General features: G+C 46.7%; 1 protein-coding gene and 1 non-coding gene across 2 annotated transcripts in view; both read right to left on the bottom strand.

Annotated features, from left to right (window-relative positions):
- The window catches only part of R3HCC1L (R3H domain and coiled-coil containing 1 like), an 86,070-nt gene that overhangs the window by 35,501 nt on the left and 32,883 nt on the right, over positions 1–17,686 (bottom strand). Inside the window, exon 2 of the mRNA XM_038743944.1 lies at positions 13,755–15,517. Within this exon, the coding sequence (XP_038599872.1) occupies positions 13,755–15,503 (1,749 nt within the window). The 5' untranslated portion in view covers positions 15,504–15,517. The remainder of the gene's footprint in view (positions 1–13,754; positions 15,518–17,686) is intronic.
- On the bottom strand, positions 9,428–9,531 carry LOC119926337. The gene has a single exon (XR_005450223.1). It is a non-coding gene; the product is annotated as a U6 spliceosomal RNA (small nuclear RNA).

The following is a 17,686-nucleotide window of genomic DNA, read 5'->3' as shown; positions in this document are numbered from 1 at the left end:
CGAGGGGATGGACAGCCTGGAAGCCCAGGGTGAGGAGTTTCTGCCTGATGCGCAGATTGATTGGTAGCCACTGGAGATTTTTGAGGAGGGGAGTGATATGCCCAGAGCGTTTCTGGACAAAGATAATCTGGGCAGCAGCATCAAGTATGGATTGAAGTGGAGAGAGACACGAGGATGGGAGATCAGAGAGAAGGCTGATGCAGTAGTCCAGACGGGATAGGATGAGAGCTTGAATGATCAGGGTAGCGGTTGGGATGGAGAGGAAAGGGCGGATCTTGGCAATGTTGTGGAGCTGAGACCGGCAGGTCTTGGTCACGGCTTGGATGTGAGGGGTGAATGAGAGAGCGGAGTCGAGGATGACACCAAGGTTGCGGGCTTGTGAGACGGGAAGGATGGTAGTGCCGTCAACAGAGATGGGAAAGTCAGGGAGAGGACAAGGTTTGGGAGGGAAGACAAGGAGCTCAGTCTTCGACATGTTGAGCTTTAGGTGGCGGGCAGACATCCAGATGGAGATGTCCTGAAGGCAGGAGGAGATGCGAGCCTGGAGAGAGGGGGAGAGATCAGGGGCAGAGATGTAGATCTGGGTGTCATCAGCGTAGAGATGATAGTTGAAGCCGTGGGAGCGAATGAGGTCACCAAGGGAGTGCGTGTAGATCGAGAACAGAAGGGGACCAAGCACTGAACCTTGGGGAACCCCCACAGTGAGAGAATGGGAGGGGGAGGAAGAGCCTGCAAAAGAGACTGAGAAAGAACGACCGGAGAGGTAAGAGGAGAACCAGGAGAGGACAGAGTCTGTGAAGCCAAGGTCAGATAGCGTGTTGAGAAGAAGGGGGTGGTCCACAGTGTCGAAGGCAGCTGAGAGGTCGAGGAGGATTAGGACAGAGTAGGAGCCATTGGATTTGGCAAGCAGGAGGTCATTGGTGACCTTTGAGAGGGCAGTTTCCGTGGAATGTAGGGGACGGAAGCCAGATTGCAGGGGGTCGAGGAGAGAGTTGTTATTGAGGAATTCTAGGCAGCAAGTGCAGACAACTCGTTCAAGGAGTTTGGAAAGGAATGGTAGGAGGGATATGGGACGATAACTAGAAGGTGAGGTGGGGTCAAGAGAGGGTTTTTTTAGGATGGGAGAGACATGGGCATGTTTGAAGGCAGAGGGGAAGGAACCAGTGGAGAGTGAGCGGTTGAAGATGGAAGTTAAGGAGGGGAGAAGGGATGGAGCGAGAGATTTAATGAGATGAGAGGGAATGGGGTCAGAAGCACAGGTGGCCGGAGTAGCACTTGAGAGGAGGGAGGAGAGCTCCTCTGAGGACACTGCTGGGAAGGATGGGAGAGTAGCAGAGAGTGTTGAGAGCCGGGGGGATGGAGAAAGGGGGGAAGAGACTTTGGGGAGGTCGGACCTGATGGATTTAATTTTGTTAATGAAGTAGGAGGCCAGATCGTTGGGGGTGAGGGAAGGAGGAGGGGGAGGAACCGGGGGCCTGAGAAGGGAGTTGAGTGTACGGAAGAGCTGGCGGGGGTGATGGGCATGGGTGTCAATAAGGGAGGAGAAATAGTTTTGTCTGGCAGAGGAGAGGGCTGAGTTAAGGGAGGAAAGGATAAACTTGAAGTGAACGAGGTTGTCATGGTGTTTAGACTTTCGCCAGCAGCGTTCGGCAGCTCGAGCATAAGAGCGAAGGAGGCGGACAGTGGCAGTGATCCAGGGCTGCGGGTTAGTGGTGCGAGAGCGGTGAAGGGAAAGGGGAGTGAGTGAGTCTAACTGAGTAGAAGGGGTAGAGCTGAGAGCAGTAATCTGATCATCAAGACTGGGTAAAGAAGAGAGGGCGGCGAGGTGGGGTGTGAGGCGCTCCGAAAGATGGGTGGGGTCCAGAGAGCGGAGATCTCTGTGAGGGAGTAATACGGATTTACAGGGGAAAGGAGTGTGAGTGAGGAGGCAGGTGAGAAGATTATGATCAGAGAGAGGGATTTCAGAGTTGGTGAGGGTGGACACAGTGCAGCGGTAGGGATGATGAGGTTGAGGGTATGACCAAGTTGGTGAGTGGGTGAGGTGGGGTGGAGGTAGAGGTTGGCAGCGTCAAGGAGAGATAGAAGGTGGGCGGCAGAGGAGTCGTTAGGGATATCCATGTGGATATTGAAGTCTCACAGCTGACAGTTGGCGGAACCGGGATTTGAACCCATGACCTCTGACTCCAAAGCCCATGCTCTTTCCACTGAGCCACGCTGCTTCTCGTGAGCACTCACTAGGTACTCAGTAAATACCACTGATGGATTGAGGTGGGGAAAGGATGCCTTGGGGAAATGCTCTGCTCCAGAGCAGCCCAGGGACTATAGCTGGCCTGCCGACTGACATCACTGCACATCAGGATTCCTCATTAAGGTTTTAACAGCACATTCTGAAAGTTGCAATGTGTGTGAAAATGACATTGAGTTCTTTACATAACACCATACCACGTTTATTGATACGTATTACACCTTGACACGTCCTAGACTGTAAGCTCGTTGTAAGCAGGGAATGCGTCTGTTGTATTGTTACAGTATACTCTCCCAAACGCTTAGTACACTGCTCTGCACACAGTAAGTGTGAAATAAATGCACTTCACTCACTGACTCTTCCCACCGAAACCTTGTCCTCCCCCGACCTTCCCATCACTGTAGGCAGCACCACCATCCTCCCTGCCTCACGAGTCCACAACCTTACCCTCAATTCAACCTTACCCCCATCTTACCTCCTTCCCTTCCCCACAGCACCTGTATATATGTATATATGTTTGTACATATTTATTACTCTATTTATTTATTTATTTTACTTGTACATAGCTATTCTATTTATTTTATTTTGTTAGTATGTTTGGTTTTGTTCTCTGTCTCCCCCCTTTAGACTGTGAGCCCACTGTTGGGTAGGGACTGTCTCTATATGTTGCCAATTTGTACTTCCCAAGCGCTTAGTACAGTGCTCTGCACATAGTAAGCGCTCAATAAATACGATTAATAATAATAATAATACTAATTCATCTTACTCCTCCATCCCACGTATTCAGCCTGTCACCAAATCCTGTCCATTCAATGTAACTAAAATCCACCCCTTCCTCTCCATCCAAACTGCTACCACATTAATCCAATCACGTCACCTACCCCATCTTGATGACTGCATCAGCCTCTTTGCTGACCTCCCTGCCTCCAGTCTCTTCCCACTTCAATCTTTACTTCACTAGGCTGCCCACATTATTTTTCTACAAAAACATTCAGTCCATGGTTCCCGACTCCTCAAGACTCTCCAGCGGTTGCCCATCAAACAGAAACTCCTTACCATTGGCTATAAAGTACTCAATCACCTTGCTCCTTAATAATAATAATTAAAATAATAATAATGATGGCATTTGTTAAGCGCTTACTATGTGCAAAGCACTGTTCTAAGTGCTGGGGAGGCTAAAAGGTGATCTGGCTGTCCCATGGGGGGCTCACAGTCTTAATCCCCATTTTATAGATGAGGTAACTGAGGCACAGAAGTTAAGTGGCTTGCCCAAAGTCACCTAGTAGACAAGTGGCAGAGCCAGGATTAGAACCCACATCCTTTGACTCCCATCAAGTGCTTACTATGTGCCAGGCACTGTACTAAGCGCTGGAGTGGATGAAAAGAAATCCAGTTCGACACAGTCCCCTGACCCGCACGGGGCTCACAGTCTCTATCCCCATTTTACAGATAATAATAATAATAATAATAATAATAATTATGGCATTTGTTAAAGTGCTTACTATGTGCAAAGCACTGTTCTAAGCACTGGGGGGGGGGATATAAGGTAATCAGATTGTCCCACATGGGGCTCACAGTCTTAATCCCCATTTTACAGATAAGGTAACTGAGGCACAGAGAAGTTAAGTGGCGTGCCCAAAGTCACCCAGCAGACAAATGGCAGAGCCGGGATTAGAACCCACATCCTTTGGCTCCCAAGCCCGTGCTCTTTCCACTAAGTCATGCCGCTTCTCTAAGTGCCGACCACTTCGAAACAGAGCGGCTCAGAGATCTACTGGGGACAGATGAGGTCACTGAGGCACAGAGAAGTTAAGTGACTTGCCCAAGGTCAAGTGGCGGAGTCAGGATTGGAACCCATGACCTTCTGACTCCCATACCATACTGCTTCTTACCTCCCTGATTTCCGACTACAACCCAGCCAGCCCACTTCACCCCTCTAACTCCAACCTATTGGCTTTACTTTGATCTTTTCTCTCTCGCCCCTGATCCCTCATCTACGTCCTGTCTCTGGCTTGGAATGCCTTTCCTCTTCATATAATAATTATTATTATTTTGGTATTCGTTAAGCACTTGCTATGTGCAAAGCACAGTTCTAAGCGCTGGGGAGGATACAAGGTGATCAGGTTGTCCCATGTGAGGCTCACAACCTTAATCCCCATTTTGCAGATGAGGGAACTGAGGCACAGAGAAGTTAGGTGACTCGCCCAAAGTCGCACAGCTGACAAGTGGCAGAGCGGGGATTTGAACCCATGACCTCTGCCTCCCAAGCCCGGGCTCTTTCCACTGAGCCACGCTGCTTGTCTCTCTGACAATCACTTTCCCCACCTTTAAACTTGTTAAAAGCACATATCCTCAAGAGGCCTTCCCCGACTAAGGGAAGGCCTCTTCTCATTTCTTCTTCTCCCACTCCCTTCTGCACACTTTATTCACCCCTCCCTCAGCCCCATGGCACTTTACTCACCCCCCCTGCCCCAGCCCCACAGAACTTATGTACATATCTGTAATTTATTTATTCATATTGGTATCATCTCCCCCTCTAGACTGTAAACTCACGGGCAGGGATTCTGTCTGTTATTACTGCACTCTTCAAAGTGTTTAGTATAGTGCTCTGCGCACAGAAAGCGGTCAATAAATACTGACTGACCAACGGATAGAATACAAGGTTGGACACGGCTCAGTGGAAAAGAGCATGGGCTTTGGAGCCAGAGGTCATGGATTCGAATCCCAGCTCCGCCACATGTCAGCTGTGTGACCTTGGGGAAGTCACTTCACTTCTCGGAGCCTCAGTTCCCTCATCTGGAAAATGGGGATTAAGACTGTGAGCCCCACGTGGGACAACCTGATCACCTTGTATCCCCCCCCCCAGCACTTAGAACAGTACTTTGCACATAGTAAGCGCTTAACAAATGCCATCATTATTATTATTATTATGTCCCAGATGGGGCTTGATCTCCATTTTACAGAGGCAGTAACTGAGGCACTGAAGCGAAATGACTTGCCCAAGGTCACCCAGCAGACAAGTGGCGGAGCTGAGATTAGAAGCCCCGTCCTTCCGACTCCCAAGCCTGTGCTCTATCTACTAGGCTCCACTGCTTCCCTAAACCTAAGTCCCAAGCGAAACTTTGCAAGGAGACTTTACTTCGAAGTGGTCGCCCAATAAAAACAAGAAAGCAATTTGTTCATGTTAATCTGATGAATCTACCTAATGTCCACGATCCATAGGTGAACTGGAGATCTAATCATCATCCTGTAATGGATTAGACTGCAGCTCTTTGTGCACAGTATATAATTCAATCAGACTCCTTTCCTGGGGCCTCAAGTGATGGCACCAGAATATACCGCGGCTGGAAGGTGAAAGTCTATAAATCCCCACCCAAGCGGTCAATAGAAAATGTTAATTCAGACAATTTTACAATGAAGATGAATTAGAGATGTGTTGAGATGGGCTGGAGCTGATAAAAGATACTGCATGAATAGGGGTTGGGGATAAGCCTGAATTATGAAGTGTTTAGGGTTGGTTGGTGTTATTAAAAAAAAAAGTCAGTTATACCAGGCCAGAGAAACGAGACTATTGAGGAAATGCAGCACTGCAGGCAGGATAAAAACAGAATCACCCCAAACTGGGAAAACAGGCAGGGAGCTCTTGAGATAATTAGACCTGAGGAACGGCGGGTTTGTGGCATGAAGAGAGTAAACATTTTTCGGGATGTTTTAATGCCCATCCTGAAACGGCAAGAGAGATTAACAACTTGGAGACCTCTCTTCCTGTTCGTACCTGGAAGGCCCTTAAAGAAGTGAGATCAGCCAACTGAGGAAGCAATCAATGGTATTTACTGAGTACTTTCTGTGTGCACAGCACTGTACTATGCACTGGGAAAGTACAATACAACAAAGTTGGTGGACGTGCTCCCTGGTCACACGGCACTTATAGTCTACAAGAGAAGACGGACATTAAAATAGATTAGGGATAAGATGATAACTAGTTCTGGGAGTACCTTTAAATACTGTACCATTAAATGCTGGGTTCCTTCATTACCATCTGGAGACCTACCTTCTGATCCGTACTTGTCTGATCCCCAGGCCAGACAATACGATAACTAGTCCTTTAAATATTTGGGCTCCTTATCTGCTTCAGTCAACGCAGTAGCTATTTTCAGAATTGAAACCTATGCTGGCCATCATTCCCTATCAAAAAAGTCCCTCAACAGTGCTGCAGGAAGGGAAGGAATTGAAACTTCTCTCAAAATATGTCAGGAGGCCTCATAATGGGTATCCTCAGGAGCTGAAAATAATTCCCCGGCTTTCAGGGATATCCCACATCAGGACTGCAGACACCTGAAACAATCCCTGGTGGTTTGGGCTGCAGGGAAAGTCTGTTCTAAGCTTGGATTTATTTTACGGTTACATGGGCTGGATTGGCACCCCAGGCCACTAAGTGACAATTGTTACCTTAGAGCTTTACGGACCACTGAAAATTGTTTTAGATGCCTTTAGGAAGCCACTCCCTTCCCTAAAGGTGCACCGTTCCCTCCCGGTACAGGTGACTAAATAATAGTAATAATAATAATGGCATTTATTAAGCACTTACTATGTGCAAAGTACTGTTCTAAGCGCTGGGAAGTTTACAAGGTGATCAGGTTGTCCCATGGGGGGCTCACAGTCTTCAACTCATTTTCCAGATGAGGGAACTGAGGCCCCGGGAAGTGAAGTGACTAGCCCAAAGTCCCACAGCTGACAACTGGCGAAGCTGGGATCTGAACTCATGACCTCTGACTCCAAAGCCCGTGCTCTTTCCACTGAGCCACGCTGTCATGATCTGAAATATTCTAAATTTTTAGACACTAGAATGCAGGGATTACTGTCATGAGCCCCCACAGGGGGATTGCTTCCCCTTAATATCAGGCGCTCGACCTATGAGCCCTTCACCAGGGATCTGACTCCCTCTTTCGTTCATTCATTCTTTCAATCGTGTTTATTGAGCACTTAGTGCAAGCACTGTACTAAGCGCTTGGGAGGTACAAATCGGCAACATAAAGAGGAGGTCCCTACCCAACATCAGGCTCATAGGCGCTCCATTTATGAGCCCTTCCCTCAGGATTACCTCCCCTCTAAATTCAGGCATTCAATAACTCGTTCCAAAAACAACAATAATAATAATAATGCCATTTGTTATGCGCCTACTATGTGCAAAGCACTGTCCTATGCGCTGGGGAGGTTACAAGGTGATCAGGTTGTCCCACGGAGGGCTCACAGTCAATCCCCATTTTACAGATGAGGTAACTGAGGCACAGAGATGCTAAATGACTTGCCCAAAGTCACACCGCTGACTAAAATTCCTACATTTCACTCCTCCAGCCACTGCAAGCAAGACAGACAGGGAAATTAGGTGACTGCAGCTTTACAGGATAGACAATCTGCTCTTTTGGTAGAACATGTGCGAAGCAATATAAATAATAAATTAAGAGTAATAGTTACCAAAGGACTGTTACTACTTTCAAAGCCACGAGCAAGTTTTAAAACCAAAGAAGGGAATACAGTTGAGAAGATATGGATCTTTACCCTTTTCTCGGTTTGGAGATGAATGTTTTCTATCTGCTCTCTTGACACCCTTGCCTGCCGAGTGTCCTTGCTTCCACCTTCATCCCCCCTCCTTGTCCCCTCATGACAAACCCTCTTTTCTTCAGGATCCTTCCCCTCTCCCCATCTAGAATGTCAGCTCCTTGTAGGCACAGAACGTGTCTCCAACTCGGTTTTATTGTACTCTCTAAAGTGCTTACTATATGGTGCTCTGCATACAGTTTTTCACTTGTACATATTTACTATTCTATTTTGTTAATGATGTGCATCTAGCTTTAATTCCATATGTTCTGACGACTTGACACCTGTCCACATGCTTTGTTTTGTTGTCTGTCTCCCCTTTCTAGACTGTGAGCCCGTCTCTATATGTTGCCAACTTGTACTTCCCAAGCACTTAGTACAGTGCTCTGCACACAATAAGCGCTCAATAAATACGATTGAATGAATACAGTAAAGCATTCATTAACTACCTCTGATCAACTGACTGACTCTGTCTTCAAACACAGCTACATACTGAATCTTCCAACTTCAACTACCCGCCCTTCTTCTAAAACGGTCATGATAATACAATATTTTACTGAACTCCTTCTTTGGACAAAACCTGAGGTAAGACACAATATCTAATGGACTTGGCAGGGGGTGGGGGAGAACGGGGAGGTATCGATATAAGAAATAACATTTCCAGGCACTTCTCATTGAAATATTTCACTGAGTTACCCTCCTCCCTTATCTTCAAAAGATAAATACCAGCAGTAAGATAAATGGTAGTAGTAGCAACAGCAATAAGAGCAGCATGGTCTCATGGAAAGAGACCTGGGCTCTAATACCAGCTCTGCCAGTTGCCTGCTGGGTGACCTCAGGCAAGTCACTTAAGTTCTCTGTGCCTCAGTTTACTCATCTGTAAAATGGGGACTGAATGCCTGTTCTCCCTATTTAGACTATGAGCCCCATATGGGACAGGAACTGTGTCTAATCTGATTAATTTGTATCTGCCCTGGTGCTTAGAATAAACAGGGCTCGTCACATAGTAAGTGCTTAACGAATATATATATTTGTACAGATTTATTACTCTATGACTTGTACAGATTTACTATTTATTTTGGTAATGATGTGCATATAGCTTTAATTCTATTTGTTCTGACGATTTTGACACCTGTCTACATGTTTTGTTTTGTTGTCCGTCTCTCCCCTTCTAGACTGTGAGTCTGTTGTTGGGTAGGGACCGTCTCTATATGTCACCGACTTGTACCTCCCAAGCGCTTAGTACAGTGCTCTGCACACAGTAAGTGCTCAATAAATTCGATTGAATGAATGAATACCATAATTATAGTAATAGTATTTATTGAGTGCCCACACAGCACAGTGCGCTGATACGAGGTGCTTATCAGACCAATGATCCATTGCACTTAATAACTGTGGCCCTGTTTTCGATATCAATCAATCAATCAATCAATCGTACTTATTGAGCGCTTACTGTGTGCAGACCACTGTACTACGCGCTTGGGAAGTACAAGTTGGCAACATTAGAGACAGTCCCTACCCAACGGTGTGCTCACAGTCTAAAAGGGGGAGACAGAGAACAAAACCAAACACACTAACAAAATAAAAAAAATGGAACGCTTCATGAATTTGCGTGTCATCCTTGAGCAGGGGCCATGCTAATCTTCTCTGTATCGTTCCAACTTTAGTATATGTGCTGCCGATATCTATTCCAATGGTTTGAGCCTTCCTCCAATATCCCCATTTTCACTCAAATAATCCATTATGGTCCTCTTTTCCTCAAGTTTATTTAAAACCCATCTTCATCATTCATTCAATCATATTTATTGAGCGCTTACTGCGTGCAGAGCACTGTACTAAGCACTTGGGAAGTACAGGTTGGTAACATATAGAGACGGTACCTACCCAATAGTGGGCTCACAGTCTAGTAGGGGGAGACAGACAGCAAAACAACACATATTAACAAAATAAAATAAATAGAATAGTAAATATGTACAAGATAGAGTAATAAATATGTACAAACATATATACAGGTGCTGTGGGGAGGGGAAGGAGGTAGGGCGGGGGGGGATGGGGAGGAGGAGGAGGGGGAGAGGAAGGAGGGGGCTCAGTCTTGGAAGGCCTCCTGGAGGAGGTGAGCTTTCAGTAGGGCCTTGAAGGGGAAGAGAGCTAGCTTGGCGGATGTGGGAAGGGAGGGCATTCCAGGACCGGGGGATGACGTGGGCCAGGGATTGACGGCGGGACAGGCGAGAACGAGGCCCGGTGAGGAGGTCAGCGGCAGAGGAGCGGAGGGTGTGGGCTGGGCTGGAGAAGGACAGAAGGGAGGAGAGATAGGAGAGGGTGAGGTGATGGACAGCCTTGAAGCTTAGAGTGAGGAGTTTTTGCCTGATGCGTAGGCTGATTGGTAGCCACTGGAGATTTCTGAGGAGGGAAGTGACATGCCCAGAGCATTTCTGCACAAAGATGATCCAGGCAGCAGCATGAAGTATAGATTGAAGTGGGGAGAGACAAGAGGATGGGAGATCAGAGAGGAGGCTGATGCAGTAATCCAGTCGGGATAGGATGAGAGATTGAACCAGCAGAGTAGGGTTTGGATGGAGAGGAAAGGGCGGATCTGGGCGATGTTGCGGAGGTGAGACCGGCAGGTTTTGGTGACAGACTGGATGTGAGGGGTGAATGAGAGAGCGGAGTCGAGGATGACACCAAGGTTGCAGGCCTGTTAGATGGGAAGGATGGTAGTGTCGTCAACATTGATGGGAAAGTCAGGGAGAGGGTAGGGTTTGGGAGGGAAGATAAGGAGTTCAGTCTTGGACATATTGAGTTTTAGAACATACTGATATTTTTGGCCCACATAACTTTCTCAGATCAACAATCTCCACATGTCTTCCCACCTACTCTGAGAGGAAATGTTTCATCTTGTTTTGTACCTAACATCTGTGTATTTCAGAGGGTGCTCCCATTACCATGACATTGTGGAATTTGTACAACAAATCCATATTCTCTCAACATCATTCACGATTCCACATGCTTCACTATGATCCCCTCAGCTTTCATCCTTCAAAACTGTAGAATCCTAATCTTTTCAGTCTATCCACATACAGAAGGTTCTCTACTGCCCTGATCAACTTAGTCTGTTCTTTTCTGAACTTTCTCTGGTTCTATTATGTCCTTACTACAAAACAACAACCAGAATCAATTAATCCATCATTCCAGAACTACTGAGAATATTCTTGGGGTATGTTAATAATAGTTTTATGAAGAGTTTTATTTTCTAAGTTATTCCTGCTGATGCTAAGTGTTGTGCTGACCTTTTAGTTACTCATACACTGAACTGAAGGAATAGTCCACAGAGGTTTCAAAATCTCCTTCTCTCCCTCTCCCGTAGATTAGGAAGCAAGCATGGCCTAGTGAAAAGAACAGAGCCCCGGGAGTCGGAGGATCTGGGTTAATCCTAATACCACTCCTTGTCCGCTACTGTGCACAGTTTTCTCATCTATAAATGGGGATTAAACATCTCCTCTCCCTCCCACTTACGACTGTGAGCCCCATGTGGGGCAGGGACTGTTTGACCCAATTTTCTTCTATCCAACTCAGGGAATAGGACTGTGCTTGGCATGTAGTAAAGTGCTTAACAAATACCACAATTATAGTAATTATTAGTATTGGATTGTGAGTCCATTTTAGAACAGGAACCTTAGTGTGTGCCAGAAGCTGTACTACTAAGTGCTGGGAAACAGTTAACTGGTGGGAATTAGACATGGTTCCTGGACCTCAGAGAGTGCACCAAGGTCATAATGAATGCCTCAAATATATGAATACACCTCTTTTTTGGGAGTAATTGATAAATTTGAGCTCCTGTTCATGGATTATTTTCATCCAGGCTCGTTACCTTGCGTTTGCTCATACTGAACCAGCCATTTTTCTACCCATGAGTTCTTTTTGCAGTTTATCACCATGGGCATGGGCACTTCGCCACCCAGAAGAGTTCATTACCATTTGGAGGATGTCACTGGGCACTCCCTCTTCCGGATCATTTATGAATATGTTAAACAAAATGGCTGTAACACCGATCTCTGCAGTACCCCACTATTCATGCTTTTTCCTGAAAAGAGGCCATTTATCTCTCCCCTTCATCTCCAACCGATTTTATCCATGACAAAGCATTTCCTTCAATCTCATTAAAGGACTCACCTCGAAGACTCTTGTGAGAATCTAAGTACAGTCTGTCTGCTGATAACTCTCTAATTCCATGCTTGTTCAACCCTTCCAAGAATTCCATCTGAATATAGGGCTATGCTCTCCTCACCTCACACTGGCCCTGACAACCCTCAACAAACTCTCTGATCTCTGACCCTTAATAATCCAGTTCCTGTTGACCTCACCATAGTCTTCAATGATTTCCTTGCAGTGAAAGCCAAAGGTCTCTAAAACTTCCTTGACCTCTCCCGCTGGGTTTGATCCGAGTAACCTCTCTCCACTTTTCTTGAGACTCTCTTCAAACGAAGATTATGAGGCATGGTTCTGTGAATCTGAAGGATCTGGGTTCTAGTCCCAGCTGTGCCACTTGTCTACTGTTTGACCTTGGACAAGTTACTTAACTTCTCTGAGCCTCAGTAAAATGGGGATTAAGACTGTGAGCCCCATGTGGGACACGGGACATGGACTGTGTCCAACCTGATTAGTTTATATCCACCCCGGTGCTTAGTACAGTGCCTGGAACATAGTAAACACTTAACAAATACTATTTTTAAAAAATGGTTCTCCCCAGGATCCCCTCAAGTTACTCCCTCTGGGGCATCCTTCAAGCCTCCTCACGCCTTCCACTAACAGAGTCTCCCGGGTCCCCTGTTCTTTACACCTACTCTTCAAGGAAACACATCAATTTCTACAGTTTTAGCTGCTACCTACATTCAGACAAATCCTAAATATACCTCATGCCCTACTTCTCTCTGTTCAATCCCAATACCTCCCAAAGTCTTTACACTCTTTACAAACGGACAGCACACCTTACAGTATGCCCAAGTCAGAGCCTTTTATCTTTATCCTCAATCCTCTCATCTACCTAACTTCCCCATTTATATAGCTAACACTCCACTAAGTTCTCACATGGGCCAGCTCAGGGGGACACCCTGTCACTACTGAGTCATCCACTTGCATATATTTTTTTTAGGTTTCCCCCCACAAAAGCATTCAGTGCCCATTATATAGCCCCAATTCTTTAATCTATTCAAGAGACAGTTCTCCATTTTGGACTTGACTGAACAAAATAATACTTACCCAATTTAACAACAATTATAGTACTTGTTAAGTGCTTACTATGTGCCAAGCACTATTCTAAGCTCTGGGATAGATACGAGTTAATCAGATAATAATAATGATGGTATTTGTTAAGCTCTTACTATGTGCAAAGCACTGTTCTAAGCGCTGGGGGGATACAAGGTGATGAGGTTTTCCCATGTAGGGCTCACAGTCTTCATCCCCAGTTTACAGACGAGGTAACTGAGGCACAGAGAATTTAAGTGACTTGCCCAAACAGCAAAGTGGCAGAGCTGGGATTAGAACCCATGACCTTTAACTCCCAAGCCCGTACTCTTTCCACTGAGCCACACAGTCCTTGTCCCACACTGGGGCTCACACTCCCCATTTACAGATGAGGTAACTGAGGCACAGAGAAGTGACTTGCCCAAGGTCATACAATAGACACGTGGCAGAGCTGGGACTAGAACTAAGGTCCTTCAGACTCCCAAGCCCGAGCCGCTCTGCTTCTCCGACAGTCTTCTCTGCAGCTCCATACCTGCAAATCTACTTAGGGTTTCTGCTAATATCAGCGTGAGCCTGTCAGCGGTGAATTCGGCCATGCTATAGCTAAAAGGTCTTGGAAGCTCAGGATCTGTAAGTCTCCCCAGTCTCAACCACCTCCATCTTAACCTACCTCTTCCAGAAGTCGTGGATCCAGGCAATCCCCGTCATCGTTGAACAAAGCATCCCAGCTGCTCTCCTCGGTGACAGTGCTCCCGTCACTGTGCGACGAACGAGTCACTTCTAATTCCATGGGTAGTTCTGGGGATGCCGTACCTTGATCAGAACAGGACATAACACGTTCCGTCTCCACTGAGTCACCTTCCTTCCTTATCTGGAACTCCCCACCTGTCCTCAGCTGATGTAATGACCTCGTGATCCCATCCACACCATCCAAGGCCTGCTCCTCTCCTGCCCCATTTAGCAAGCCATGCGCAGAGTCCAAAGAGACAGAGTCCCTGATCTTGCTTCCATGTACCGAAGAGCTACAGTCTGACGAGTCTTCTGTTAAATTCCCTGCTGACCCTAATAAACTGGATGCCATTTCCTCGGTATTCCTGGAAGTGCAGGGTCCATCTGGGGGATCTGCCCCCCATTCCAAGCTCTGAGCCACAAAAAAAGAGGCTGCAGGTGTAGTCAATCTACACCCTTTTGAGTTGTCCAGGCTACTGTCTTCCTGCGTAGCAATGCCATCCACCAGCCCACAGGCGTTTCCCACTCGGGAAGGAACTACCTGCTCGGATTCACTGCCTCTATAAACTACGCCAGCACACCCATCCGTGTTCTCAGGTTTGCGGCTCCCAAACAATTCATCACTAATGCCATTCTTGTTTTCCGATCTTCCAGTCATGCAGGCTGGCTCAGCAATGCCATCGGCACCATCCAGTTCACTGACCGAGCCTGGCTGGACAGTGATGTCACCACCAATACCTGACCCGCTGCATACTCCTTTATGATTTGAGACGTCAGAAGTATCGCTCAGGTAGGTTTGGTCGGTCACGTCACCCGCAGTCTCAGGATCGCTGCTGGCGTATGGCTGGGTGATGTCATCAGCCGTCTCCTGAACATCCACTACCCTATCGGGATGTCCGCCAACAGTCTGTAACATGCCATCGGCAAATTCCAGTGGCCTGAAAGGGCTTTCCTGCGTAATTCCAGGGATGGAGGATAACTGCGGAGGCACAATCACATGCTCAGGCTTTGCCACACAATTGAAGCCTCCAGGCTCAACTGGAGGCTGAGTGCCACGCGCTTTCTCTGATTGTTTGGAATCAGGCCTAATACTGCTCAAATCTTGGTCTTTGGGATTCATCCCATTTAACTCTGGCTTACCAAGCGTCCAGAATGATTCACTGGGAGTCTCACAGGGGTCACATTCAGGTTGGGATAAAAGTAGTAGCTGCTGCCCTGCCATTTCACTGGTTTCTGCCTCCGTGTACTCCTCCTGCTTTGGTTTGAAGCTGCTTTGAACAAGTGCATTACAAACAATATCAGGATTCAGGTGTCTCTGCTGTACTTCTTTGGTCAATGCTTCTTTGGGCTTTATGGCTTTCTTCTGAATCCTGACCCTTTCCCTGTTTCTGTCCGACAAGAGTGTCTGTCTCCTAGGTTTCGCATTGGGTTTCTTTCCCTCCCCGGCTGTGTGACCAAGGGTGCCAGGATTAGGGTCAGGTCTTTGATGGTCAGAGATGTCTCTGAAGACCTCCCCCTTCGGGAGGTGACTTTCTTCATGGCCTTTTGGTGTCATAGGCTTGGGGTGACAACCGCTTCCCTCTGTGTCACCTGAATTTTGGGGTGCTGCACCTCGTCTGGCTTTGGGAACATATAGGGCCATGTCGGGCTTCCTGGATCGAGATCTGCTCTTCTCTCTCTCTGGCTGCATAGCGCTACCTCAACCTGCAACAATGGGAGAGGGAAAATTAATTCTCAGACATTAATGACTATATTTAAGCCCCCAAATCACTGCATGTTTCCTTAAAAGAGTCTGGATACTAGTTCGTGAAGGACCGGGGTTACTAGTGTATGTAAGGAGATATGTGTTGGAGGAAAAGATCCTGGAAAACAAGGAAATACTTATGGAAAACATATTTCAAAAGGCTTGAGTCAACCCAAGAATCTCACCCCTGCTGTTCCTGTATCATTTTATTTGCTCCTCACCTCTTCACAGAATAATCCCTTCTCCTAACAAGCCCCGCTTATACCCTTCTGCAACAGAAAGTTTCCTGCAAAGAGGGAAGGAGGGAGACAGAATGGGGAAGAAAGGAGGGGGTGGGAGGGAGAGGGGGACAGGGAGGGGAAGGAGAGCTACAGCAGAATCTATGGCTAATCCTCTTACACCTGTTTAGACAAGAGCTCCATTTTCTCCTAGGGACAGTTTCTGAATTAAGGCCCCTTGGCCTGCTGGATGAAGCTTGTCACTTTCTTCCCTAAAAGCAGTGTCAGCCCCTCAGAGCTAGGCTCCCCATAAAAACAGGAACAAGAACTACGAGGAGGGCTTCTGAGTTTCAAAAGCAGATCTATACCAGCATTTGCATGTTGAAATAAAATGAACAGAATATTTAACAAGCAATTAAAAAACAATCTGTGGCTCTGGGACTGGGTCTATATTAAGACAATAATGCTAATATAACTTTTTTTGGGTGATCCTCCTGCAGCAGCACCATCTTTGAACCAAAGGATCATTCTGCAACTATTTCACACAAACACTAACAAAATCACTTCTGTCCGTACGAGACAGCCCACGCAGACAAGCGGCTTCAGAGGTGCAGAAATGAAATCACCTGCCCGCCACCTGGAAAAGTAAGGGTGTACAAAGGGTGTCCCATGCTCTTGAAATAGATGAAAAACAATCTATCCTCTGGTTGAGCAGTTTCCATTAGCAGCCTTGGAGATTCAGTAGATTGAAAAAGTTGATCGATCCATTAGCAAAAATACCTGTGCTTCCTGCAGGTGTGACAGACAGACGGCCATCCTCAGAGAGAGGCAACAGAGGGCTCAGGGGAGAGGTGACAGTCACAGAGAGGAAGCAAACTTTTGCTGCCCTGTCCTCCGTTCCACCTGCCTCCAAAACGGAGGCTGGGCTCAAAGCGAGTATCTCCGTGGCTTCCACCAACCTTAGCCAGCTGGTCCTGCTCCTAAAGGAGGCAGAGCGTAGGGTGAGGTGGCAGCAGCTTGACCAGTGACAGAATAATATCGCCCCAATGAAGGGGCTTTTGTTGCCTCAATCCCGCTCCTTTCAGAGATAGGGCTACCGCAATCCAGAGAGGGCCCCAGCCAAATGCCACCAGAGTTCACAACATTGACCCACTTGGCCCTTTACATATAAATCCCTCAGTATAACGGCTCAAGTCACACTTAAAGAGGAGTAAGCCTGGTGAAGTGCAACACCAGCATTGTGGAATTGTAATTCAATTTTCATTAAAACGCTTACTTGCTTCATGATTTCATTCAGGCCCAACCTAATTCCTTCCAGGATCTGGCTTGTGCTAATTTGCATGGCTGATCTAGTCAAGATAGAGGGCTGGCAAAGAAGTCAGAAGCTCATTAGTTCGAACACTTTCCGGGTGACATTGGGAAAGTCATTTAACCTCTCTCTGCTTTTCACTCCTTTACAAGAAGCTCAAAGTTGTGGTAAAATAAAAAGGAAACCCAAGTGGAAAGCTAAGCCAAAATCGTTAGGCTGAATAGACTTATCCTGCTATAATATGTGAAAAGCACGCAGCCTCCTGAATAGAAGGCCCCTCTGTGTGATTTAACCAAGTTGTGAGTTATTTCCATAAAATTGTTTGTATTTTCTGAGGTTCAAATTAGTGTCCTCAGGGCCAGGAGATGCTGCTAGAAGGATTAAGACCTTGAACAAAAAGGGTTAAGGACCAAAAGTAGACACTTGAGAAGATGCTTTGAAGGAACAGGAACTAGGACAGGCAGAGGAATGTAAGGGGAAAGAAAGGGAATCTTGGATCCACCGTAGAGGAAAAAGAAGCACTGTGTGGGTGCGGTGGGGGGGAGGAGAAACAGATATAGAACCTAAAAGGTAGCCCATGAAATCTGATTAAATAGAAGAGG

Source organism: Tachyglossus aculeatus, chromosome 3, assembly GCF_015852505.1.
Source record: "Tachyglossus aculeatus isolate mTacAcu1 chromosome 3, mTacAcu1.pri, whole genome shotgun sequence".
In the NCBI taxonomy this organism is placed as follows: Eukaryota; Metazoa; Chordata; class Mammalia; order Monotremata; family Tachyglossidae; genus Tachyglossus; species Tachyglossus aculeatus.
The sequence above is the reverse complement of the archived record's forward strand: the minus strand, read 5'-3'. Positions and strand labels throughout refer to the sequence as shown.